Source organism: Telmatherina bonti (genome assembly GCF_933228915.1).
Source record: "Telmatherina bonti genome assembly, chromosome: 2".
NCBI lineage: Eukaryota > Metazoa > Chordata > Actinopteri > Atheriniformes > Telmatherinidae > Telmatherina > Telmatherina bonti.
The window spans coordinates 38,146,674-38,174,577 of NC_136620.1; the positions used below are offsets into that span (position 1 = coordinate 38,146,674).

The 27,904-nt window shown below is 41.4% G+C and overlaps 1 protein-coding gene across 1 annotated transcript in view; it reads left to right on the forward strand.

Annotated features, from left to right (window-relative positions):
- LOC306771411 (neural-cadherin-like) overlaps positions 1-23,779 on the forward strand; it is a gene marked incomplete at both ends in the record, with an annotated part of 122,294 nt that extends 98,515 nt beyond the window's left edge. The window contains 10 exons of the mRNA XM_079260576.1: positions 719-846; positions 1,004-1,131; positions 2,840-2,963; positions 8,163-8,343; positions 8,531-8,697; positions 10,873-11,137; positions 13,511-13,694; positions 16,954-17,204; positions 22,431-22,585; positions 23,213-23,779. Of these exons, the coding sequence (XP_079116702.1) occupies positions 719-846; positions 1,004-1,131; positions 2,840-2,963; positions 8,163-8,343; positions 8,531-8,697; positions 10,873-11,137; positions 13,511-13,694; positions 16,954-17,204; positions 22,431-22,585; positions 23,213-23,779 (2,150 nt within the window). The remainder of the gene's footprint in view (positions 1-718; positions 847-1,003; positions 1,132-2,839; positions 2,964-8,162; positions 8,344-8,530; positions 8,698-10,872; positions 11,138-13,510; positions 13,695-16,953; positions 17,205-22,430; positions 22,586-23,212) is intronic.
- Between the last annotated feature and the right edge of the window lie 4,125 nt (positions 23,780-27,904).

A 27,904-nucleotide genomic window follows, 5' to 3' on the forward strand; every position in this document is an offset into this window, starting at 1 on the left:
GTTTGTCATTTTATAACCCCATGATGATTTTATATTTAACCAAAAGGATGGGTTTGTCTACATTAAGGCCAATTTTCCTTCTCTCCTCTGGCTTTTATTGTTGAGCTGTCATGGTGTCTGTCTGTCAAATTACTGCCTTCACCCCAATATGGTAAAGGTGAATTCAGTTATATTTGTTGGGCATGCAAAAATGAGATTAAAAAAGAAAAATCTGCATCAACATCACATCTCATTACACAGACACATTACACAGGATAATCCATGGAGCCAACCGCGAACAGTAATTTGAATGAACTGACGCTTTAATTGGTTTTTATTTCCTATTTGAAAACCATGTCCAAGTATTTTTCTGTTCCATATTTCTGTTCCCGTCTAAATTCTCTGCTGTAATCCAGCTGTGCGATGCCGCATTGTTATGTTTTCTTTTGTTTCTTTGTGTGTTTGGAGGGGAGATGCTTTTCATATACCCCTTGGTCTTTTATCTCTGGCTGCACAAAATGGATATTTGTATCTTGACATTTTTTTCTTTTATATTTGCAGTGCATTTCATCACTGTTCTTTTTCATTTTTATCAATGCTGCACTTGTCTTTTATGTTATCAAGTCAAACTCTTATTTTTTTAAATTTCCCACAGCAAAAAGGTTTTTCTATTCTTTTCCTTCAGGCTGAGGTGAGTTGGAGAGTGACTCATGTCCACTGTGCTTGTCCTCTTTCACAGAGCTGATTGGCGGAACACCTAGCCTTAAAGTCAACCACGGTTCTGGGACCCTGGTTCTCCAGTTAACAAATAACATTGGAGTGGCTGACAAGCGCTGGCATCGCCTTGATGTGAGGAGCAACAGTAAAGTAAGAAAACATTCATGCTGAAGCGCCTACATAACACGTCACTTTTTCTCACAGTGTGCACTGAAGATGTCAGGTTAGAACACAGGCTGCAGTACTTCGACAGTCCAAGGCAGCCCGAAACTCACCTGACCTCTGTCTACTCTCCCTCAATTTAAAGGAAGTTCGCTTCACGCTGGATCGATGCTCCAGTGCGATCGTCATGGAGACAGAAGGCGTGAACTCATGGGCCATGACAGAGGACCGTTCATCTTGTGAAATCCGAGGGGTCACACCCAACAGGGACAAGTAAGATTCCGGTTGCAAACATAGCCAAGCATGATGCACCTCCAGGTCTAGACTGTATTTTAAAGAACATATAAACAGCCACATGAATAAAAGTGGTTCAGTTTATTTTAATGTAAGTAACAATTACAGTTCTGGAGGCTTCCAGGGCCTTTTCTGAGGTAGCACATAACTAATCTACTCAGGTTTTATTCTGCTCACTGTTTCTCAACCAAAATAGATGCGTAGCCCACAGGGACGGTGTCTAAATGTCCCGCGTTCCCACCGGGCTAAACAGTCTGCGGAGCGAGCAGCGGTTGTCATAGCAACAGAAAACTTGCAGTGTCGTAAAATGAACTTTAAGAACTTTAAAAAAAAAATCTTCTCGTTCAGCGTTAATAACTTCACATTGTACGCTTTTATCATTTTTTTCTCTTAATGAGCCATTTCTGTTATGTGCAGCATGTTAACCCTCTGACACAAGCAGAGAGCAACCAGTTACATTTGAATCATTTTGATGGTTTTAATCATTTTCATAAGAGGGAGTTTAGTGTGTTTGCTTGCAAGTAGTTTAAGCCACTGTGTTTTAAATAGTTACAGATTAATACCTCAATAAGATGTCTCTGCTGGAGCTTTTGACGGTTTGCAAAGTAAGAGCATCTTCAGCATTATCCTCATTGTAAATGATGATTTATAAAGCAAATAAAACTCCGTCACTCACAGCATCTCAAGTGTTCTCTTTATGTCGACGGAAGCTGTATTATATGTCATTATAAGATCAGACGGTGATGTTTTAGACCGTTTTGGGCTCTCACTGTACCAGATCGTCCCCTCTGGTGGAGGAATCTGTGGATAAAATCCTCAGATATAATCCTTAAAATGCTAATTAATCTCTGACTGTTGTTTCTGCTCATAGCTGCTCTTGCTTGGCTGCAGCTGAGCTTGTTTACCCAACACCGTACTCATTATTATGTTGTACAATTAATCCATGAGTTTAAAAAGTTAACACTGCACACACACACACACACACACACACACACACACACACACACACACACACACACCAACTCTATAAGTTATTTGTAATAACTTCTGAATTATAAAAACCTTTTCACTGTCTTCCTGGCTGTTTTTCAGTTTGAGATTGCAAATAGTAATGTCATTAAAGAAGTTTAATGGATTTTTCATGTACCCGTGCATCAACACTTAATTAAGCCTGAGAAAATTCAACTTGGTCAATTTTTTTTTTTTTTTTGCATAATCTTGCTGAGAGACAAACAGAGAAGAAAACAAGCAAGACTGAGAACACACTGACAAGCCTCTGCTTTTACTCCTGCCTTGGCAGAGGAATTTCCACTTTGTGCATCCCATCCAGATTTAAAAAAAGCAGAGCTTCTGTAGCAAAACACTGGGTTTGGATGCTTTCGACCAATATAATTTACCTATCATGCATATTTTCAAAAATAGGCTCAGAGAAAAGAAAACAATAACAAGGTGTCACATTTGTTTTCTGAAGGTAGGAAAAGTGATGACAGCCTCAATAAGAATCGAACAAAAACGGAATTTTAACCATGACAGCTTATGTAACCTTCATATATGCTCTGTTCCATTCCTGTGCACTCTGCATTTGCTGATAATATGAATTCAGTCTTGGACTGTAACCTTCAGAATCTACTATGGTGCATGTTTCCCTTTCTTCAGCTCACATTCTCCGCTTGTACTTCACTCCTAGGTATCTGAATGGAAGTCATGTGCTGCAGCTCGGAGGAGTCAATGAAAACATATCATATGAATACCCACAGCTACAACACAAGCATTACACTGGATGTATAAGGAACCTAGTTGTGGACAGCAAGGTAAAGTACAGAGCAAAGCAAGTTTAATATATGCACATAGCTGGATGAATGGATTGCTGGATTGTACCCTTTTATTTTCACCTGCTGGGATGACAGACCACATAGGTGATAGAAGACTCCACTTTAATAAGAATGTAAATGTAACCTCAAGGCTGCACTTGGAAACCTGATGAATGCTGATGTTCTTTGCTCATCACTTTTTCTTCTAGACAGATTCACTCTGACAGTCTCTGATGTGTCTCCATCGCGAAAACAAGGAAAAGAAAAAAGTGTTCTGATAACAAAAGCAGGATTCTCTCTCAGGATTCAGAATGGTTTACGTCAAAGCGATGTTATTGTGCATGACGCTGTTGGAGTATAATAACAGATGCATTAATGTGAATTTTTATGTAATCGGATTATGCTGAACGTACCATCATTTAACACAGTTCCACATTGTTGTGCATTCAGGTAATTAAACATCTGGGTTGTGTTGTTTCTGGATCACGGAGAACAATCGCAGACAGGTTTGATAATTAGCTTCCCAGGTGAGCTTAATTAAAGGGAAAAAATGTATGTTCCACATTATTAAGCAAGTCACTGTTTCAGTGCAGTGAGGGGCAAAAAGAAGAATCTTTCTGCTGATGAAGTGCAAAATAGCACGATGGATTGAGAAAGATAAGGAGTATTCAGACCAGTCAGGTTAATGCTGACCCTCAGTTTGGGAACCACTGGATTAGTGCATCATATGAAGAGAAAAGCTGTGAAAAAGCTGCAGAGGAGCAGGAAGCAGATATATGAAACTTCTGCCTCTGGAATGCAAGAATCGTGGTTTGCAGTGGTACATAAAGCTGGATTTCAGCCACCTTTACAGTAATCGGCTCAGAAATACACAGAATTTCAGTTGGATGGATGGATGGATAGACAGATGGATGGATGAATTCAATTCAATTCAGTTTTATTTATGTAGCGTCAAATTATGGCCATGCCATCTCAAGACGCTTTACAGACAGAAAACAAGAACATAATGAAAGCCAATTCATAACAGCCTATATAAGTAAACCAGCAGATTGAGTTGGAGGTCCAACTCAATCTTCCAACCTGAGCAAGCACACTGGTAACAGTGGGAAGGAAAAAACTCCCTTTTAACAGGAAGGAAACCTCCGGCAGAACCCGGCTGTATGGATGGATGGATAGACGTATGGATGGATGGATAAATGGATGGATAGACAGATGGATGATGGATAGATGGATGGATGGATAGATAGACAGACAGATGGATGGATGGATGAACGGAGGGGATGGGACGGACGGATGGATGGATAGATTGATGGATAGATGGAGGGATGCATGGTTGAATGAATGGATCAATAGATGGATGGATGGATGGGTAGACGGACAGATGGATGAATGGATGGATAGATGGACAGACAGGCGGATGAGCAGATGGTTGGATGGATGGGTTTGCATATTTTCAAGTAATTAAAATGACTAAAACAAGAAAAAATAAGACGTGAACGATTGCACTGCTAGTAAAATACTAACAGCATCGTAGTAAAGTAGCACGTTGGGGAACACATTAGCAGTCGCTGACTGTCGTACAGTCTGATGGCAGGAGGGACAAATGATGGAACCTTGAAGTCCTGCAGCGCTGTGGGATCAGAATCTCTCTGCAGCTGCTTCTCTGTCCTGCCAGGGTGTTGTGGAAAGGTTGTTTATCATTGTCCAATATGACCTGCAGCTTTCTCCTCATCTGTTTCTCCTCTACAATTCTAACAGGGTCTAGAATCCTGCCAAGAACAGAATTAGCCCTTTTAAAACAGATTGTCCAGATACCTGCAGTATTTATCTACAGCGGTTGGCTACCATGTTCCAACAAGGCTATGGCATCGGCAAGGCGGTGTCATGTCCTGCCTTTCTGGCTCCACTTGCCCTCACTCGGTTTGTCGTCCCTCTCCAGATGTTACATCCCCTGGGAGGGGTGCAACCTGACAACCACAGATAGAGACAAGATATGTTTAAAAGACTGTAACATTTATTTAGAGGACTTGGATGTGGCAAGATTATGGAACCTGGGGAGGAGGATGGGCCATTAGGCTGTGCCAAAATCAAGGAAAACAATAAAACAAAACGAGTCCTAACTCAAACTCTACCTGTACACCAAAACCAAGCCAAACAAACTCCTACCTAACTAATCTAATAACCAGAGCTTGACCAAAACATATACATGGGGTGGCAACAACCTCTCGCCCTAGTGTGTCTACACAGTTTTTTCTCTACATGTGGAAATGTAAAGGGCACCCCAACTTACCTGATCCTCGTGCCTCCCCACATACCCGGTGCTGCTCTTTTAGAGGCTGAGCTCTAGTGCTGATTGGAGCACCGGAATTTGAAGCAGCTAATAAAAACCCAGGGTAGGCAGATCTTCACTTTGGCTACTTGGAAACGCCTGGGGAGACAACAGGGATGACAAGTTTTTCACAAGTGCAAGTGATGCACGTAGCAAGCCACAAAAGCACCTGATCATTTAAATGAACACACACCTGCCCTCAATCATCACCATCTCCTTTCTAACCCGCCTGTCCATCATTAAACTCTCTTCCTGATTCCTTCCTAAACCTTGTTTGGTTAATAAGAACCTTTGCTTTACTCTAATTCTCTGCAGCGCAAGTCCTTCTTCAAAACACGGCAGGTGGTGGTCAAGTGGTGTTCAGGTCGAATAATGGACTGTTTCGTGCAATTGTGTGAAAAGGGAAAACATTTACAGACTATTTACAATCCCATACTGCAAATAATGCACTAAATGTATGACAGACTCATCGTGTGGTCACGTCATCTGTAAAGCTCATTGAAGGTGGCTGGCAGTACGTCAGTACGTTCAAATAACTTAGGGAAGCCATTCTGGTATCCTCAAATAAGACACAAACCATCTGCGGACTTACAAGATCAATGGATGAGTGATATTCCAGGAGGTTTTTTTTTTTTTTTTTATTTACCTGTGAGTTGATCTGTAAAAATATGTTGTTCTGTTCTTTTATGGTTTTTGGAAGAGCAAATACATTTTTTTAATGTTATGCAGAATATTTAGTATATTAGTTACTGGTACTGCTGTTAAATAAAATCCAGATTATTATATTATCTAATATAATTTATTACTATTATATCATTATATTCACTGTTATCTGCATTGATTGCAGAAATGAACAGAAAAAGTAGATGCTTGTTCATTTAGAACCCAGTGCAGTTAAAGAAATGTCTAAACTGGTTTTAACTTACTGGAAGCAGGCTGTAAAACAGAAACCAGAACTCAGCTGTTACTGTAACTTTGATATTATAATCCCTGAATGTGTTTGTTTGGCTGCTGAACATTCACTAACAGCTGTTTCCTGCTGCTGACTGTGCCGGCTTCAGAAAAATGACAACTTGCTTTTTCTGTGAATCATCGCAGCTTAATAACAATGTGACATTTGTGTTTCACCACCACGCCGTCATGCTGCGGGAGATAAATTAAAGGAAAAACCCTGAACTCTGGACACCCCGGGAAGTGGATCTGATAGATTTGTTATGTCATGCATTTTACATCTGAACAAATCCTGCTCGAAAGAGAATAGAAGATGTCCTGATCCTGAACCACAAAGGGTCACAGGACTGTTTGAGGAAGAGAATTATATGAATTGTAAGATTTGAATCTCACATTTACTTGATCTAAGCAATCTGAGAAGTTGGATCACTGTGTGAGACACCACCCTGAAGTTTCATGAGATAAATGTAATTTACATTTGATATAAAATAAAGAAATGTGAATAAGAAGCTAGGTAATAAACAAAAACAACATCAAAAAAGAGAAATCTTAATCGATAAAGCATACGCCACCCAGCCGACATCAAACACCATGCAGCAATTAAAACTCCAAAACACACAAATTACAGCAGCAGAACTCACACACACACACACACACACACACACACACACACACACACACACACACACACACACATACATATAATTAACCACACACCAGGGTGGTTAAGCAACTGTTGGGACTGCTTGTGAATAAGGGAAGAGTTGTGATGGATCCCAGGCGGGCTGGTCCGCCAGCCCTGCATCTAGTTCTTGAGAGAGTTTTAGTAGCGCAGCGTGTTGACAGGACAGTGGTTGTCAAACTGGGGTCGTAAGGTCATTTCAGGGGGTTGCCAGATCATAACTAGCCTACATTTGTCAAATACATTTGGTATTTTGACATTAAAATTAAAGTATTAATGCAGAGATAAATCTGTGAAATTAGCATGTTAATCCTTTAACATCAACGCATCAACAAAGATAGTTGCCCGCATATATGATTAAAAAGCTGAATTTGGCATTATATCCATGAGGGAAGCTAATTTCATGAACCGAAAACACCACTTTACACATACACACCTGTATTCTGAACTTTTGGGACACTTTTTCCATTAAATCCAGTTTGATTACAGAGTCTGACAGTTTTCCAGACTTACATTTAAAACCTGAGATCTCTTATCCTGTAACTTTTAGATGCATCCTTCTCCAACACACCTGGATCTAATGAATGCTGACTACCAGGCCTCTGCAGAGCTGAATGACATGTGGAGGAGGGAGGTTAGTCATTTGATTCAGGTGTGTTGGAGAAGGGATGCATCTAAAAGTTGCAGGATGGCAGAAGTTGTGGACTGTAGGATGGTTGCAAGATGACCTGCATCACACAATCACTCAGTCCAAAATTTTCTTTAAACGCTTTCTGCTGTTTTTATGTTTCATTCATTAATTCATTTTCCTAACCGCTTAATCCAGTTCAGGGTTGCGGGGAAGCTGGAGCCTATCCCAGCAGTCTTAGGGCGAAAAGCAGGGTACACCCTGGACAGCTCGCCAGTCCATCGCAGTGTTTCCGTTGGTCTATTTAATTATTTATCCGGTATCTTTGGGTTAAATCCATGTGTTTTTTTGTCTCACTGCTGAATTCTCCTTCACACTCCTGCCCTGCTTCAGTAAAAATGTCTTATTTTTATCATGATAGTAATAATAGTATAAAAAAATTCTCACATATAATAAGACAGTTCCCTCGCTCTGTGCAATCCCATTTCCTTCCAGTCATTTGTGTCGATTGCAAGGACATAGAATTCTACCCTTTCATTTTATTCACTTCCCTGTGTTTTTCTCCTTTTCATTTCTCCTCCTCTTTCTCGTCTTCCTTCTCCCGTCCAGCTATATGACCTTGGTTCCCCTGCTGAATCGTCCAGCACTTTGCCGAGCTGCAGTCTTATTGATGACCATTGCACCAACGTGGAGCTGCTTCCCTCCTGTGGAAGGGGCCGCTGTCATGGGGAGAGGGGCTCCTTCAGCTGCTTGTGTGAAAAAGGATTTACAGGCCAACAGTGTGATCAAGGTAAGCAAGTTCAGTCTGTTTCAGATCTGAAAGTCGCAAATGGAAAACTTGCTGTAGTGGGAAGATAGCCTCGCCTTATAGAGAGCGCTTCTGCACGCCAACACACCCCCCCACTGCAGCATGACATGTATTTCCCGTGTGACAGCTGGACTGATTGAACAAGCCTCGTGTCTTTATGACTGACAAGTGTCTGCAGAGCTTTCCTTTGATGGCCGGAGCCACATTCAGATCCAGCTGTCGTGGTCCCTTCCCGTGCGACAGACGAGAATCCAGGTGGGGGTCCGCACACGTGTCACCGCCGGCGTCATTCTCAGCCTGCTGTCCCGGGAGCAGAGTGAATATCTACGCTTAGAGGTGAGTCATGGCTTGTAACTCACCTCCACCTTGACAGCTGTGATTGTCTTGTTTGTGAGCTTTAAAATGATGATTGGGTCCTATAAATGATTGCTTCAGATGCTTGTCAGGCTGAGAGTGAGTAATATCAGGGTTGGAGACATATGGGTGGATACCAAGGGGGCGGATGACTGGCATATGTATGTTCTCAACATTGACTCGTGGTAAGTCTAAAGAATGCTTTTTTTTTCCAGGCTTAGCTTTTTTTTTTTAAAGACCAAAAGAAGCTTTTGTTTTTTTCAAGGTTATTTCTGTTTCTGGTAACGATTCAGTTTAGTACAACAGAAGCAGATTGTTTCCTGTAAGAAAGGTCAAATCCTCTGCTTGAGTTTGGACACAGCTTGCTTTAAGTACAGAGCTTAGAGTCACGTCTGCAAACATGACAGACTCAAGTCTACTTAAGTTTCCCAAACCTCCGTGGTAGCATGTCTGTTCTGTCTGACTCATTTCTGAGTGTTTATGAAGGCAGCATGCCGTTTTAAAGCAGCTCATCCCTCTGACAGACAGGCTCGGAAGTTAAATGACTGCCGGACTGTCACTCACAGGTCAGCTGTTTGCACTGAACCTGACTCTGTTATTGTGGATTTCACACCTCTGGCTTGTCTGGGAAAACATCTTGTTTCCGTTGCAAGCTCTCGTTTGTCAGAAAACGTTGTTTTAAGCGTCATCTCTTGTTTGTCTTTGTATTTCTTTCTGCCTACATGTGGGAAAACAATGTCGTCCCGTTCCCTTGTTGCAGCTTTTTAGTGACAGAGGGAGGAAAAGACTGTAGTCTTTACTGTGCGGGCTGTGAAAGTCTCTCTGGAACTGAATTGGTGAGCTGTATAAAGCATCTGATGTCTGTCTGCAGCTAGCACGCTGAAGCATTTTAAGCCTTCTTGTCCCCGAGCTCGCAGAAACACTTGAGCAAAAGCCCGCTGCGTTTTCCAACAACAAGCTCTAATTTAAAGGGCTGCCTCTCTGCCCTTTTTTGTTAATCTTTTTTTTTTTTTTTAAGGTTAGATATAGAATAGAGTGCACGCTGAATAAATAAGCACACTTTCATACAGAGGTTACCAGGGGGCTAGCTGTGAACAAACAGTATCCAGCTCTCTGAGGAGTATAGTCTCTCTGCAAAGAAAACACTTATCCAATGCATTCTGTGAAGAGTGACTGGCTTCTTTTTTTTTATTTTTATGAAATGTTAAAGTTCAAACGTGAGCTTGAACATTTTTAGCTTGGTGATGATTGTATGCTGTTCTGTGTGTGTGCACAGACAGAGATTACCTGAATATTAAACCCTTTGCACATTTTTCCCCCCCATGGATCTGAAGCAAAATGAGGAGATAGGGAGAGTGCAGTGAGATTTTACTGCCTCACACACTCATACACATTATGTGTGTCCAGTAAGGAGCACATCTCAGTTGCTCGTGCTGAGGGAGCAATAGTTAATGTAAGCCGGGGCTGAGTGTGAATTATCTAGCTCTACTGTTTCCAATTACGCTTTAGACAAGTACAAGCTGCAGTTATAGGAGCCTCACATTGCTTGTGTCCGTTGTGTTTGCTCATCCTTAACTGCTGAAGATAATTGTTCCTTCATGTATACCTTCCCTTCAGGATGACTCCGCCATGCTCTTGTGTTTGTCGCATCTTAGCAAATCATCATTGCTTCAAAATTGCTGAAATAATTTGCACAGCTGGAGTTTTAAGACCATTTTTCTGTCTCATTGTCTGCAGAAAGTCTTGTCAGAGTGGTTAAATCTTACTGTTTTTGCCTTGCTCAACCTTTGCTGACTTTTCTTCACCTAAGGGACCTGGCCTATTTCCTAAACTGTTGTTATGCTCAAGAGCTTTTTTTGCCCATGAACACAGCACACCGTGGAAGGAATGCGGGTCTGTCAGACTGTCAGTCTGCTGGCATTTGTGTCGGCCTTTGTTTTTTTTGTTTTTTTTCAATTTTATTTGCGAGCCTTGAAATCTGCTCCAACAAAAATAGTGTTACTGCATCTGCTGACAAAATCGAACAGCTTGTTTTACAGCATCCCGAAGTCTTTCAGGAGTAGTGCGATAATACCTGAGACGTGGAGCCGTTCCTGAATATGAAATGTGTTTCATGCTTCTTTGGCTGGAAGAGTAAAACCCAACTGTGTCTCTCAGGTTGTTCAAGGTCTGCTGACTGCTTTCTACAACCTCGGCGATGGGGACTACAACATCTCACTGCCCTCTCAGCATCTGGACGATGGGGAGTGGCATGAGGTGGAGCTGGATCGGTATGGCAGAGAGTTCACCTTAAGACTGGATGGAGGTGGAGGGCGACTGGAGGTTACAGCCTCACCCGGCCAAAGTCAGGAGATCATTATTGATCCATCCGTGGTGATGATTGGGAATTCTTTTCCCTCGGGACACAACCGCAGCTTCATTGGTAGGTACCTGTTCTGATCAAGAGTCTGAATGAATGAGCAGAGCCAATAGGAAAGCTTGTTTTGTTTTGTTGAATAAGCTACAAATATGAGGCTAAAGATGAAACTTGGTGCTAACTGTTACAAACCACAAGTTATAAGGGTTTAATGGGAAAGTTTGTCCACTGGTAGAGTGTTTAAACCCAACACTGGATTATCCTTTTGGTTAGTTTTTCTATGCCTAACAGGTCAGTGTTAAAAGGCTAAGCAAGTAAAAACAAGCCAACATATTCGTCTGAAAATGGCCACACACCAGGACGAGACTGAAATTGAATGAAAAAGTACATAATGTACATAATAAATAAAATAATAAATAATAAATAAAAACTTGAAATGAATTTCAGAAAGCCAGGAGAAAAGATGACCTCTTTAAAACTGAGACGAATTCTGGCTGCTTGGAGGCAAAGTATGCAGCGGGCTTTTGCTTTAGGCTTTTCCACGGTTCCGTTCACAGGTTTTCTGATCTTTTATTTAGCAGCTGATTGAATCACCTTCAGCAGCAATGGAAGCCTTACGTTTAGTAGGGATTGGTCGAGCAAGTCGTGCACATCCATGAGACTTTCAGCCTTTCTCAGAGATTTGCAGAGATGCGTCTCTGGGTTGGGCTCTGAAGTCTGACGCGTCTGACTACTGACTCCTACTGAAGCCACTCCTGTTTCAGTGTTTTGCACTGTTGCTTTAGCTGTTAGCTTTGGCAGCAGTGTGGGGGGAAAGACTCCAACAGCATTGCTCTGTTTTCTTCTGCATCCACCTGTCTCTCCACTCTGGATAAACATCCCACAGCATGATGCTGCCATCTCCATGTTTGACAACAGGAAGCTTCTGCTTCATTTATTCAGATGAAAGGATTTGATTTCTATTCATCTATAGGTCATTCTGACATGTTTCAGTAAATTCCCATCTGGATCTAATGTGCCCTTTAGTGAGGGATGGCTTCCATCAGGTAACTCCATGTGCTGCACTGATCTTAACTGTGGAGGAATCTCCGCCAAGGATTACTGCATCTTATTAATGACCAGTTTTAGTTACTTCCTGCACATTCATCTTTAAAGTCTGGATTTTTCTTGGTAAATGACCAAGCCCAAAAGTGGCTCACTTCTGCAGTTTGGTTTGGCCCATTTTTGGCCTTCACTGATGCTGCAGACTCCATGTGATGGTGGCAGCCAAAACTCAACTCATTACTGCTGTAATTCCAGGCTGGTTCCTCAATATTGGACCAGTTCTGACCCAAACAACACTTGCCTTCATCCACGTTCAAGCCAAGGACTGACATTTGGACCACGTGTGGTCCACACATAAGCCCCAAAGTAGCCTGGATTTGGCCCACATGTCTGCCAGTGATTCCAAACTTCCTCCTTTCTGGAGATGAATGAAATTTTCCCTGTGTGGAAGGTCTACAGCTCTCTCAACCACACTGTTTGACTGGCTCGCTGACATACACCTTCCAAAATGAAATTTCACAAACTCTTGACATTTAACAGAAAATATCTGAATAAATCAATGACCTAGATGATCTCCAGTCAACTTATAGAAGCATCTGAAGACCAGCGGGTGAAGCAGAAGCCTTACAAACTCTGTTGTGTTATAAAAGGTCTCCAAGCTTATGTAAATGGGATGTTTCAGCCTTGTATTTTCAATAAATGAACAAAACACTTCATTGACTTGTTTTTCCTTTGACATTGTAAAGCAATGCATGTGAAAAAAATCATCATGAAATCCCTTTTGAGCTGAATTTGAAACGTAAAGCAAAATAATGAAAAGTTGAAAAGGTCTAAGAACTTTCCATGTGTGATGTATAATGAGATGAATATGTGATCAGATGAACCGTTGGATGTGAGGAAAAATTAGGTGGGATTTGATTAATTAATCAATAGGCTATGTTTGCTCAAAAGAACGGAGTGCACAGTTGGAGATAAAATGATTCGATGCTTTTCTTCACCCTTCACTGGTGCGTCTATTTCTTCCATCCTGGTGAACGTGTTTTCATGTCTCAGATGACATGAAAGAGAGTGAGTCAGTGGCGTTGAGATGTACTGTATTTACATGAAGCCCTAGACCCCACGCTCCCCGCAGAGTGAGCAAACTAACCAGCAGAGAGAATATCCAGGAAAAAGAAAAAAGAGAGAAAGAAAATACATGCTGACAGCTTAGCCTGCGGCTGTTTGTGTGTTTGGCTGTTACAGCATTGGTCTGCAGGTGTGTCAGTAAGTCTATGAGTGTCAGTGTGTCTGCATCTGTGTATCTGAGCTCATTCCCTGCTGTGGCGTAAATGTGCGCCTGTAAAAGATTCCACCTGAGGAATAGTCTCCCCTTCCACTTCTTCTCTTTTTCACCAGGCTGTTTACGAGATGTAAGATTCAACGGCCGCTCCATCCCTCTGGATCCCGAGCAGCCTTCAGATGGGCTCCAGGTTGTCACTTCGCAGGGTGTCTCTGTTGGATGTTCATCAGATGCTTGCAGAAAGCACCAATGCTCCCCTCCCTTGGTCTGTGTGGACCTTTGGAGACACCATGAATGCAGGTACGGTAAATATGCAGGATAAATAACCCAGCATTTTAAAGAGGCTTTACAATGCACAAGCACGTTGTGTACATATTTACATTATCTCCACAGAACTAAGGATGCATAACACAGCCTTACTTACAGTATAAGGTTAATAATTCCAACTCAAAGAATGCATCAGAGGATTACACCAGTAAAAATTCAACCATGAGACTGCAGCAGTTGCTTTAAATGTTATTTATTTGCAAAGCGAAAAACTTCCTAGTTGCTTCACATTAGGTTGAAGGCTATTAGCATTAGCATTTTCCTTCCATAAACAAGGTCTTGCAATCAGCATTAATTTGCATGAGCTTATAAAGCTAAATATGAGGAAAAAGAGCCAAAGAAGGCACATTATTTGTGACCAGACTGCAGGTACAACAGTTCACAAATGCAAAACAGCAGCTAAACACAGCAAAACTAACAGAAAATAATTGGTCAACTAGTGCCTCTCAAAACTAAAATTTTGTGGAGACATGGTCTGTTGCGAGAACGTCAGCATATGTTCAGGGTATTTTGTCTATTTAATGGCTTAAATAAATAAATACAGTTCTGCCAAGAAAATGAGGTCAAATGTCCTACCCGGGCTCCCATGGATGATGGTTACCAGAAGCGTCTGGTAGAGGTGCAACCTGCTGAGGTACAGCCAAATATCAAGTCTGCTGTTACATTAGAAACTTCCAGACGATGTGTACATCGAGCTGCAGCTGTTTATGTTTGTATCTTTACCTCCAGGAAGGTAAGGTATGTTCTTGCCAATGTTCATCTGTTTTTCTGGGTTTGTTTTTTTTTTTTTTTAGTTTTTTTCAGAGAATGGACTTAACTTATATTCCATAGTTTGGGAGTGATCTGGAAGGAATTGTTGAACATTATGGGTGGAAATGAGCTGCTTGGCGGAGGTCTGCGCTTTCCGAGGGTTTTTCTAGTTTCTAAATTACCTGGAAGAATCAATGTCTATGTGTATGTTTGCTAAATTAAATGTTTATGCAAAAAAATGAATGTTTTCCTTGAAGGAGGAACAGTTATGTTGTGCAGTCGTGCTGCTGCCACACAGAAAGAACAGAACTAAGAAATATCAGATCAGTTTTCAAATCAGTATTCAGCGTGTGGAAACGTCTTACCGTTATACCGGTAACTGATTTAGCATATTTTGTAAAATATAGTGACAAAAATCTGAGGTAACCACTGTGTTGGATGGTTTACACCTGGGGTGTCCAGTGGTCTGCAGTCCTGCAGGTTTCCCTGATCCAACATGTCTCTTTCAAATTAAATGTTTCACCAAACAACTTGTTATCAAGTTCTGCCCCAGCCTGTTAACCCATCTGTCCGATTCAGGTGTGGTGTGGAGGAATCATCCAAACCAGCAGGACAGCTGCTCTCTAGGGCCAACTTGGACACCCCTGGTTTAGACTAACAAGCTTGTATCCTTTGACATTGAGAGACAAACTTGTTTTGGATCTTTTGACATCAAAACTTTTTTAATTCTGATTTATCTAAACATGTTCTGTCGGAACATAAAGCACCAAAATAAAACTCTACAAGTTCCTTAAGTTTGGGGGCCTGACTTGTAATGGAAAATGAAACTGTCCAACAATTTTCACATTTACAGTTTTATGGAGACAAATAAACAAGAAGATTCGCTGCAAACACTACAAGTCTCCTGCAGCTTTGCAGCTCAGACTCCTAAATCTGACAAAAGAAAGCTCTTTATATGAAATCTTCCAGACTTTCCCGTAGAATATAAATATAGGTATTGCAGCACAAAGCACAGGGGATGTACAGCTACCTTAGCACTGTGCCAAAATAACATAAAGCAACTAGAAGCAGCATGGTAGACACTAACAAGTGAAAACAAGGGAACCAAGAGGCAGCAAGTTGCTCACATGAAATATCATCTGCACTTACTGCACATTAGCAGCAATTTCTAAACCAGATGATGAGATTACCAGACAAGAGTCTTAAAATCTTAATTAAAGAAATACTCGGAACCAACAGTCACAGAGATGATGAGAACACAAGGAAGTCTGGGATGTTTTGCACAGCATTTGTAAATGACAGACAGAAAAATAAAGTTTTGCTCATTGGAAGCGTCATGGATGGGTTTTATTTTGACTACTTGATAAAAAGAGAACAGGAATAAAACTGATTAGAATTTTAAAGGAACATTGTTTTGGATTTGCTCCCATCTAATATTGAAATCATGTATCGCGTTCAAAGGAACGATGCGTTTTAGTGCCACACCTAATGCAGCAATGGAAGCATAGTGCCTGTGCACGCCATGATAAAAAGCACCATGGCTGTTCTTCAGATACCTGATGTAAGTCACTGTCCACTCTGTGTAGCTGCAGGTTTACTTCTCCATCAACATTTTCCAAACTGAGAGCCCTCTGACCATCATCTACCCAAGGAAAGACACTGAATTCTCATATCTATTCCCTACAACCCAAAAGAAATGAATAAATAAGCATCCCTGTCAGTGTTCCAGTAACACATGACACTAAAAACAACAAGCAAAGAAGCAAAACCTTCCTTAATGAAGACGCACAAATGCTGTCATCATTACCTTCCCTGTGTTGCCCCGCTATAATTAATCAAAATGTATGCTGAGAAATGTTTGGAATCATCATAATGCAAGTTCTGTAATTATTATAATTAGTTACATTTTCTGAATAAACAACAATCTAAACAAGTAGCAATTAATAGAGACAATCGAGTCTGCACATCTGCATGCAGCCGTGTTCCACGGTTTGTCCAATAGTGTGTCAGTTTGAGAGAACAGCGTTTAACATCTCTGGCTGTCTGAGTCCTGCCTGCATCTTTAAACTCTGCAGGACCACAAAGTCTCCTTGCTGTGATTTCAAGACTCCACACCAGTGGCGACTTTGACATCCATATTCTGTGATTGCTGCACAGCCTGAGGATACAAAGCAGCGAGAGAATCAGGGGGTAGGGGGTGAATGATATTGGGAGGATATTTTGTACAAATATACTGAGGGAGTACTGCTGCAAAGCCAATCTTGGCTTCTCAGTTTGTGTTCCTTCTTTCATTTACAGCCGGCACTCTGTAACCTTCAAAGAGCATATCTTTGAATCTGAAATAAGAGGTCTACCTCCTGGGGGATTTCTTTTCACGCCATCAGCTTAGGCCTCATAGCTCTGTGGAATTCAGTGTTCTTTTTATCAGTCAGCTTCCCAAGTGGCTCCTGCCTCTTCACCATTCTCCGTCTTCTCTGCACAGGTGCCCTCCAGGTCACATGACCAGAGAGAGCCCGTTGGGCAAAGTGTGCATCTACACGCTGTGTGCCAGCCGGCCATGTCGCCATGGCACCTGCGTGGCCTACTCTCCATCCCGCTACTCGTGTCGATGCAGTGAGGGTTACCGGGGTCGACACTGCGAAGTGGCGCTGGCAGTTTTCCACAGCGAGGAAGGCAACAGCCTCAGCCTCAGCTCCATGTTCGCCATCAGCATCTGTGTCATGGCCTTTCTAGGTAGCTATGTCGACTATGTCCTCTTCTACCTGTGGTAACCCGACTTCATCATCGCTTCTTGTCATGTTTTTGTTCTATTTCTTTTTGTTTACTGTCACTGTCATGGGATCATTATTGAATGTTATAGTTTTTGCTGTATCATTGTCTGTTTTTATTTGTTTTCCATCCTTTTTGTTGTGTGACATCTGCTCACTAAGACTTTTCTCTTTGCTGTATTGATTTGTTGAGTTGTGGCGGGATGGGATTTCTCCATGGGCGTCTGCTGCAAACATGAAACAAATATGTTCATGGAAAGACAGGAAAAACATGTGTGTCCTAATTTGCGATTCATGGGGATGCTGTAAAAAATCCCAGTGGAGTTTTTTTTTATGTTTTTCTATATTTCTCATCCTCTGTTTCTTTCGCTGTAAACTTCAGAAGTCAATTTCACCCACAGACTTACTTTTTATTTGTTCAACTTATTTATATCCTGTCATTCACTGGTTTTTACTCCACTGATGTTTGTCTTTCATGCATTTGTGACTGTATTTCTGTTTTCCCATGTCAAGCTGAATGTGTCCCGACTGTGCACTTTGGGCTTGTGTAACACACGGAGCACACACAACAGACAAACCCTCAAATGTGAGGACAGCTTTTAGTGCGCCCTTGTTCATTATTTCTCCTGAATCCGCATCTATCATGATGTCTTTTTTGGCATGAAGTTGGATTTTAAAATCATGGAATTAAAAATGGATGAAAATATTTGAAAAATAAAGATTTATGTTGTGAGAAACTATGTAAAGCTAGCTGACATCTCACAGCACAATTTCCAGCTGTCAGACAGCTTGCCACCAGCAGTAAACTGAGTCATGCGACATTTATTTGTGGGCAAAGTGGTGATTGAGGCATTAAGACATCAGTCATGATCGAGTAAAGCCTAATAACAAGACTTGATACAAAAAAAAGAAGAAGAAGAAGAAGACAAGCTTGGATGTGGAGGTTTAGGGGCCCCTCACTGCAAAAGTCTTCCTTTGAAGATGCACTAGATGATCTGAAGCTGCACTCTGACATTTAGGAGGTCATGAGTTCAGAGACGTGTACCGGAGATCAAGCTCAGCCTGCTTTGTAGTTGAGGAGCAGAATTTTGAGATCAATAATTATAAGAGGAGGGTTATGTGGTGTCTTCTTTGTGCCTGCTGAGAAGCCAAGTATATACAGTTATCGAGCCCAGACAGTAAAGATCTAGGTATATAGAACCTCTTCCAGGTATGTAGGACATTAAATAATCATTTTGGGTGTATATTTTTGATAAGCAAAACATATCCAAACCAAAAAGATGTAGAACGTTTAGCTTTTGTTGCTTTAGTTTATAAAACGTCTCATTTAACAATTTTTTTAGATTTTTTTTTGCATTTTGTGAACAATATTAATGCAAAAATTTAAAGACAAAAATAGCTAAAAGGGATCTGACAGAAATAACTGATGCGATCTGATCTCTCAGAAGGGGAATGAACGAAATGAGGCAGCATCATTATCTAAAGCAGGAGTCTCCAACTCCGGTCCTCGTGAGCTACCATCCTGCAGGTTTTAGTGTTTCCCTGCTGTGACACACCTTGACACCATCAACCAGCAGGTGCAGAAGATGACAACAAGTTGTTGGAGAATCTTATCATTTGAATCAAGTGTGTTGTAGAAGGGAAACACTAAAACCCGCAGGATGGTAGCTCACAAAGACCAGAGTCGGAGACCCCTGATCTAAAAAAATAAATAAATGACCAAATTTTATGTCATTTTATTAGGTAAAGAGATGAGATCAGGATAGAAAAATAAGGTTTAGAGGACAAGCGCCGCAGAGGTCTTTCTGTTCTGTATTCTGCATGTAAATTCTGCTTATTTTCTCAGTGACTCAAGAATGATTCATTTAGAGAGTAATATGTCAGAAAACTGACAAAACGCCCTTGGCCTGCACTCCAAATATCGCAGTTTAAAAAAAAAAAAAAAAAAAGCAGAGAAAAACTAAACGAACCAAATGTTTAATCATCAATAAAAAGTGATCAGCTAACTGATTATTCAAATGATGCTTCCTGATCCAGTTTGGTAGCGATGATGACGCCTGCCTGCTCATATAAGCAGCTGAATAAAACTGCATGCTTGATGGTCTCATAAGCTGTGTTAAGACCTAATTGGATCAAGATTCAATATCTACCCACATCTGCTGCCAGCGGGGCCTTTGTTTCTTTCTTTTTAAATAAGCATGCATCCATATCTTCACAATTGTTGCAACAAATGATGGATGATCCCTTTCACTCATCTTTAAAGTTGAAGAAAGGGCCGAGGAGGTCGTGTTAGTTTTAGGGATTGCATAGGAGGAGTTAGACTCTCTTTCTGGTACTCACAAAGATGGAAGGACAAATAGCTCACATGTTGTTGCACTTACTTCCCTTTAAAGGGCCTGTGCTGTTTATGAGCCCTGGTGTCACAAATAAAACGCCTGGGCGATTCAATACACTGTCTGTGCCTATAACTGACTCAACACTCCCTCCAGGGCTGTGTGACTTGTATTAGGACATCACTTATTCTGACACTTGAGAGTGAAACATGTAAAATTGTCTGCAATATTTGACAATTAATTCAAAGCTGACAGAGTGTGGCCTTGGCCTCTTTCATGGAAATTCATGTCTCGCTTGCAGTGCTTGGTTGGAAGAAAGGTGCCGTCCATTCGGAGTGGCTTGCCCACTGTTGCAGATGCAGCATTTATATTCAGGCCACAAACTTTTCACCTCACCAAGAATCTCCTCTCTTTAATGTAATTCAGGTTGGAATGAACCCTCGTTGGAGAGTGTAATTACATTTTCACACCACGAAAAAATAATAAAACGAGCCAAACCTTTCAGTCGAACTCAAAAGGAGGAGGAAGAGTCGGCTGCATCTGCTGATGAGCCGTCCTTTTGGCTGCGAGTTCAGGTTTGGAGTTCAGCAAATGGCTGCTTTCATGGCACACGCAGCCGTTGTTTAACAACGACCCTCATCACCACGAGAACCACAACCATAAAAACACACTCAGAACACGAAGCAAGACTGCTGGCTGGCTGCTAAATTAAACAGGGACTCTTACTTTGCCTCAACGTGCATTAAAAGTTAAAACGATCATCCATTATTAAGTTTTCCATACGCCATCACAGGCCGAGCAGTGTGTGAGCTCGGCGTATTGACAGAGCCAGATGAGCTGACCGATCCTCATTAGTCCTGCAACGAATCTGATTCTCTGTTTTTGATGAATCGGAGGACTTAGTTGCCCATATGGGCTCCGATGCCAAGCGGTTGTGTAAAGTGCCTGTTCTTTTTACTGTCCTGAAAGATGTATGAATAAATCATTCTTCCAACTCCTCCTCATCTCTCACCTGTCTCATTTCCGTCTGCTTCTTCATCACTTCTCCGTTCACCCATATCCTCCGCTGATGCTTCATCTGTCTCGTTTCCCCTCGCTGCTTTCATTCTGTGGCTGCAGGGAAAGGGTTAAGTGTTGGTTGTAGTGTACTCCGCACTCATTCATAATGCACAGTCCAGTCCACGCTAACATCATAATACCCTGTTCATAGTTGCAGTTAGAGGGCAGAAAGGCAGCAGTATTATAGATTGATGAACGGCTGTGATGTTTGTGCTCCTCCCTGAGTGATATTGATCTTGTTGGGATGTAGCTGCACTTTTATTCGCACAACTCTGCGTGGTGGTCGTTGTGTGTTTACCTACGGCTAATTTGGTGTGTTTGCATGGTGGAGGGCTCGCGCTGGGCTCCACGTCCAGCTCCTTCCCTATAATGATGTGTTTAATATCAGCTCAGGTGATGCTGAGGGATGATGTAAGCTCAGGCCTGCGGGCAGAAGCTCAGAGCAGGTAATCCTGGATGGGAGGACGAGAGGCGGCGTCTAGCAGGCGCCCGGTCTGATCAAGATTCTGGTATTTTCTCCAAGGCTATTCTGGTTTAACGGTGAAGGAGCCAGGTCAGCTAATCAATACCACTCTTCCCTGCACCACATAGGGGACACTCAGCTGGGGATTGAGAGGGAATGCTTCAATCTTTTTCTATTTTTTTTTTCCTATCTGAAATGAGCGCAGCATCGAAATAAAAATGTGACGCAGCCGAGGAGCTGGAGAATTTTCAAGATGATTTTAATTGAGATCACATTTTACTGGTGGAGATGAGCTCTCAGAGAGTTGTTTTTCTCCCTGTTTATGGGTACTCAATACCTACTTGCGTGACCACCAAAGAGTCGTTGGTGCATAATTCTTTTTTGAAGCAATTACTTTAAAAATCCAGACTAATGTCATTACCCAGCATTTCTCTGAAGATTTCCAATTAAACTGATACTTAGCTCGCACCATGTAAACTACTCTAGGTGAAATGGATCCCATCTAGCGAGCGAGATAAAAGCCAAGGCCAGAAGAGGCCAGAGAGGGTTTGAAAAACAGGAACGGTGAGAAACTTAATGAGTGAGGAGGAGAGGAGGAAGGACAGCGGAAAGATCCAATATGCAGCGACAAAGACGGCGAGAAAACCGAGATAACAGAGAAAGGAATCCAAAGTGTGAACTAGTAAAAACAGATAGCGGAGAAGGGAGAAAAAATGAGCAAGAGGGATGGCAGATGGGAGAAAAATATTGGTTGAGATTAATGGACTTTAAAGGTCAGTCCAGCATGTTGTATAATTCAGCACACAATAGCCGTGATTGATGTGTGTGCTTTAGGACCTTTCCTGCTCGGCTTCCACGGCATTCCTCTCTGCGTTTAGCTGAGCCACCGAGGCTTTGAGTTTAAGCTGGGAGGAGTACAAATTCATTTAATAGGTTTCTGAGGAACTGTGGTCTTTGATAAGACGGGAAACAGAGAAGGGAATAGGTGGAAAGGTGGTGCCTCCATTTCCATGTGTGTTCCATTAGTATGTCTTCACTGTGCAGCGAGCAGCAGGTCTTTCAGGGCCAATCAGAGTTTCCTTGTGACTTCCATGTTTGTTATTTATTTCAGATCATATCCATTGTTTTGTTGCATTCAACCAAGAATGAATTTATTCCTGTCATGACACCAGTGTGATTTTTTTTTTTTTTTTTTTTTTTACATGTATATCATAACTTTCTGCTCTCATTTCCATTTTCTTTTACGCCCAAAAAATGTGTTTTTCTGCTCGATGTCTTTTTTTAATTATGCGAGAGTGCTCCCTGCTGCGCTAACACGCTCTCTGGCACCCCTCAGTGTTGATGCTGGGGCTGTTTCTCTACTCCTGCTGGAGGAGACACAAGGGCCTCAAGGAGGGCGTGTACCACGTGTCTGCACACCACGGCGAGTGGGAGGACATCAGAGAGAACGTTCTCAACTATGATGAAGAAGGAGGAGGGGAGCAGGACCAGGTGAACATCCTGCTGACATTTTAACTGTCAAACGGAGACAAATGAAACATATGTCAGGGCGTCTCTCTTTCACTTTTACATATTCTAAATGTCATTACGCTCATTTCAAGTTATTTTATGGGGATTTATGTGGACGGATGAACATTAAACTAGTAAATATTAAGAATCGGAGGAGAAAGGTGTTGAAGTTGTGAAATGAAAACTAAATATCAGCTCCCTGGAGATCAAGAAATCTGAGTCAATTAGTTGAAATTAAGCAAACAGGCACCAATAGTTGTTAATGCCTGTGCTTTAATATTACTGGTGAAAGCAGAACACCCCCCCACACACACACACCAACACCACCAGCCACCACTTCACCCCCACAATCAGATAATTAATTACTTGGCTGATCAAAGGTGCTGTTGTTGCCAACATCCCTTCCTACGCTGCTGTTTCTCATCTCAGTCTGAGAAACAGGCTCATTTGCTTGCAGAGGCATTAGCCGAGCTGCACTGATCAGACTGTTGTCATGTGCAATCTTGTTTATCGTTATTTCTTAAATTCTGAAAAGGATTGCAGCAGAAAGGAAAATGTCTTTTCTTCTCCTCTGTCTTGCTTTCATCCCTGTTTTTCTGATTTGCTCAGAATGCCTTCAACATGGTGGAGCTGCAGCGCTCCCTCCAGCCCAGCCCCGCACAGTCACTTCGCTACAGCTACCCACAGAGCATCATCTCCTACCCGCAGACTAAGCTTCCGCAGGACAACAACAAGAAGGGCATGCCAAATGGGAACGGCAGCGCAGCTATTGCCTTACGGCTGGCCATTCCTCCTACAGATGCAGAGACTTTATCCTCCCCTCTGACCTTCCGCCGCTCTCAGAGAGCCTTCTCCTTCTCCAGCCAAGACCTGGCTCGCTACCTGTGTGAGGTCATGAGGGACATGGAGCACCCAGAGGAGCTGGGCACCAGGACCACGCCGCGCCGTCCCTCCGGAAAGGAGCGCAGTCTCGCGGCGGTTCGCTCCCTCAGCTCCCTCAACGCGTCTCAGGACTCAGAAATCAGGCTTGAGGCAGCCCAGAGCAACCGGATGGACAGGTTCAAAACCCTCCGAGCTGTGGTGTGCGATTTGAGAGGAGACTCCAAGACCCTGCAGGGCCAGAGAGACAAACTGAAGGAGAGCAGAGGGCAGCTGAACTGTGAGAAGAGCGGGTGAAGCTGCACTCACACACACAGAACTGCAAGTTGCAAGAAAGCAACGCTAATCAGAAGTCAGTGGTGGAAATCCAAAGGGAGGTAATTAAATGTGAAATACTTTGAGACTGGGAGTCTGCCCAGGGTCTATGTGAAGTCTGCTATAAATGTACTGTATTGATGACACTTTGAACATTTATGTTCTTTGATATAAAAGATGTTTACCAGTGAATGATCAGATGTGATGTATTGTTTACCTGGCATTGCACTGTACAGTATTTACTTCACAGAAAGCACTTTTTGGAAGCGACCTGTGTCAAAACTACTCATGTCATTCAACTCATCAAGAGTAATGTCTGCAAGTAAGATGCCCAATGAGTTTCCCGGCAGATAACTGGATTCTCTTTGCTATTAATGACTCATGAATTCATTTATGTGACAAATTGAATTTGCTTCATTTGTATTATCTATTTCCTTTTAAATAAAATGAGTATCTTTGATAATATTTCAAACTCAGTCTTGTTCAAACAGCCGTTCACATAAGTCATCCTCAAATATTCCGTTATTTTTCTTTTTAGTTCAAGTCAACTTTCATCCTCAAATGGAAGTCGGCAAAGTAAGACAAAAGTTATCTCATTACCTACATGTGGAAACAACTTGTATGCATCTCCAGTATTTCCCACTGACAACATGCACAGCTAACTGGGACAGCTGTTCTTGTCATATTCAGCTAGCAGCAGCAATACAAGCAGCTGATGAGAAGAATGAGTCAATTTGGGGATTAATCATTCATGTTCAGAGCCTTCTGCACCCCTCTGACCTAAGCTGCTCAGAGTCTCTGGTACAAACAGAAAATGTGGGTGTCCCAGCAGGCCGCCCTACATCATACTTAATTGGCCAATATTACTGGAGTTAAACAAGTGTGACACTGGAGTGAGCCTCCTGGGAAGCGTGCAGCCTGCAGCTGATGCTTTTGATGTCTGCTTTTGGTCTGTCTGCACACCTACATAATGCATCATGCTTAGATATAAAACAGGTGAAGAAGTTGATTTTAACACCCCGTAGGTCTCGAAGAGCCTCTGGGTTTCGCCGTTTGTGTTGGTGAGTCTTGGTGTAGAATCCACATGAGACACCTCATCTCTCAGAGTGAATAAAAGTCATCTCTATAATGATGTTACTCTGCATTTTCGGTGGTTAGAGGTGATCTCCACACCAGCGCAGAGATGGGTGCGATGCATGGATCCACACTGCCACCAACTGGAAAGCGACTGGCACTGCCTTTGATTTAAACATCTCATTACATTCAGTTTATCTCAGCACTACATACAAATGGGATTTCTAACAGCGGGAGCTAAGGAGCCTTGAACGGGTTCATCATTATTCCTGGCATCATGATTTACAATGTAGGCCAGATATAAATAAGACTTAATAAAATTACTCCAACTGCTTTATGCATGGTAAGTGGAAAATTAAATTAGCTAATTTTATCACTACAGTGTATTTTACTTACTTATTGTGTAAACAGTGACATAGCAGGGGATAAATCTGGATTTTAATGACAAATGAATCTGTAAATGTGGCTCCTGACCTATTTTCAGGTCATGAATGGTATCAAGCTTGACTGTTTATCATCCCACGTGTGAAAATTCAGGGTTTAATACTCTGAACTTCCACCCACTGCAACTCTACTGCTCATTTTAGGCCATGAGAGTGTTTAATCTTGTAACCATTGTCAGTCCTTTCTACCAGACTTAAAAAGTTTGACTTTTGTCAACAAAGTCATCACCAATGTTTTCTGCTTAAAGATGTCTGTAAGTGTAGTTTATCGTTCGGCCATTAGAGGGCGCTGTAATCCCAACAAAGCTACATTTATATGTCAAACAGGATGGCTGTTACTAATCATTTCTTACATAATCAACTGATTCTCTAATTATTGATCACAGCTTAAAATTTCACATAAAGCTGAAACATTAAAATAAAGATTTCCTGGACAGGAACGTCGACTTCAGAGCAAAACAGATGTAGCGTTTTAGAAGGCAGAACAACACACTGGTGTGGTCTGGTTAGAGCAAGCCCATTCCCAGTTTGAGTCTTGGTTTGGGCTTTTCTTCTTCTTCTTCTTTTATTCTTCTTTGGCCTCATTTTTCACCTGTTTCTCTGGCTACATGGGTCCAAAAGAAAATATGCATTTGAGGTGTTTTTTCTGAGGCTCAATTCTGAATGCATGCTAGAAGAGTGAATGCGAGTTTCCATGATTGACAGTGTTGTTTGTGTCTGTCTGTGATGAATCGGTGACCCGTCCATGGTCCAGCACGGCTCCCGGCTCAATGACAGTCGTTAATCTCCAGCCTGAACAGGATGAAACAGATACAGAAACCGGATGGACAGGTTTTCATCCAAATATTGTTCATATCTAGTGAGGATTTCCCTTTTCATGAATCATTACTTTATTAACATCTCACATGTTTTAAATGCAATTTGGACAACACTTCTACAGGGTCACAACACCTGTTTAGTTTATAAACTTGTGTAAAATATGACAACTTTATTATCTATTAAATTTACCAAAAAGAAAAAAAAGGAATTTCTTGTTCAGTATCTGAAGAAAGGAGAGGATGCTGGATATATAACACCAAACTACATAAGAGCACAAGAAGAAATCTATGTATCTATGCATCCATTGTAATCTTTCATTGTAATCTTCCAGTGTTTTTATATGCATGAGTGTGCCTACACATAGATACAAAGATCCATTAATATTCAAAATCTTAAAAAATCATTAGCAATGATCTTGAAAAGAAAAGGAGTTTTTCAGCATGCAGCAGAAAAGAACTAAAGATTTTCTTTCTAATGGAAGTTTGACAAATTTCAGCAATAGAAAATGTGACTGAAAGGATCATCATGGGTCATAACCTGGAAAGGGATAAGTAATTTATTGGTTGGTTGGTTTGTTGGAGGCAAACACAAAACATGATGGGAAAAATAAGAAAAAGATCAACTAAATAAACCAAAGGAGGTGTAGGCTGATGCTTAAGCTTATATAACCCCCCCATAAAACTCTGTTTTAATACAGAAGATTAAACACAAAAGTTACATTTAAATTAGAAACACATGTTACAAGGATACTGCTTTCTGTTGCCAGAGAGCTATTACAAAATATAATTATGTATTCTGCTATGTTTGGAGCTCATTTTGGAAAAGAAATGTGTTATTTGTACTGTCCACCACTAAAGTCAACCCCATGACACGACTTTGCATAAAATCCTAGAAAAATAAAAGTTTAATTCAAAAATGTGTGAAGAGACTTATTTTAATACAAAAATAGCAAAAAATACTCGCAGTGATGCATTTATTTAATGTTGTTTTAGTGTCCTCAAGGTAGAGTTCTAGATGTAGCCCAAGACCAGTAGAACCAGAATGACAAAATCTCACCACAGAGCTTCAAAATGAAGAGATGGAATCTTAATAACAAAAGGCTGCCAAAAGTTAAATGAATCAATGAAATGAAAATAAAAATTAACACAATTATAAGAAGAAAAGAAAAATCTGAGCAATGTCTGAAAACCTTTATTTGCTAAACTTGAGTTTGAGGGAAAAAAAATGGAGAACACCACACCACCACCGGAGGACTGGTGGGTCTTTTCTGAAAAGTCGGGCATTCTAATCAATAAGCAGTCAATGAATTAGTTTAGTATTCTTTATATGTGTCAGCATCATGCATATCGTAACGGACTGTGACATATTGCATGTAAATGTCATGTTAAGATTGTTACTGTTCACATAAAACCAGTTCAGCTGAGTGTTGTAACATTTACAGAGTGTCATTGAACACATCAGAAGCTCAATCAAGGCAGTGAGCGATGACGCGTCTCCATTCCAGTCTCTGATTGGCTGAAAGTTAGGGGGCGGTAGATGGATAGGGCTGATGTTCCAGCTGTTAGCGGCAAACATCACAGCTTTTTGCTTGTTTGTTTGTTTGTTTAAAGCCTTGTTGTGGCCCACAGCAGACTTTATTTTAGTGTTTATAAATCATCTACAGCACCGGATCTAAATTTCTCTCAGAAAGCTGCAAAGTTTGTACCTTTAAAGGTGGAGTATGCAAGATTTTCAATATTTAAAAAAAAAAAAAAAAAAAACTAAAAAAATA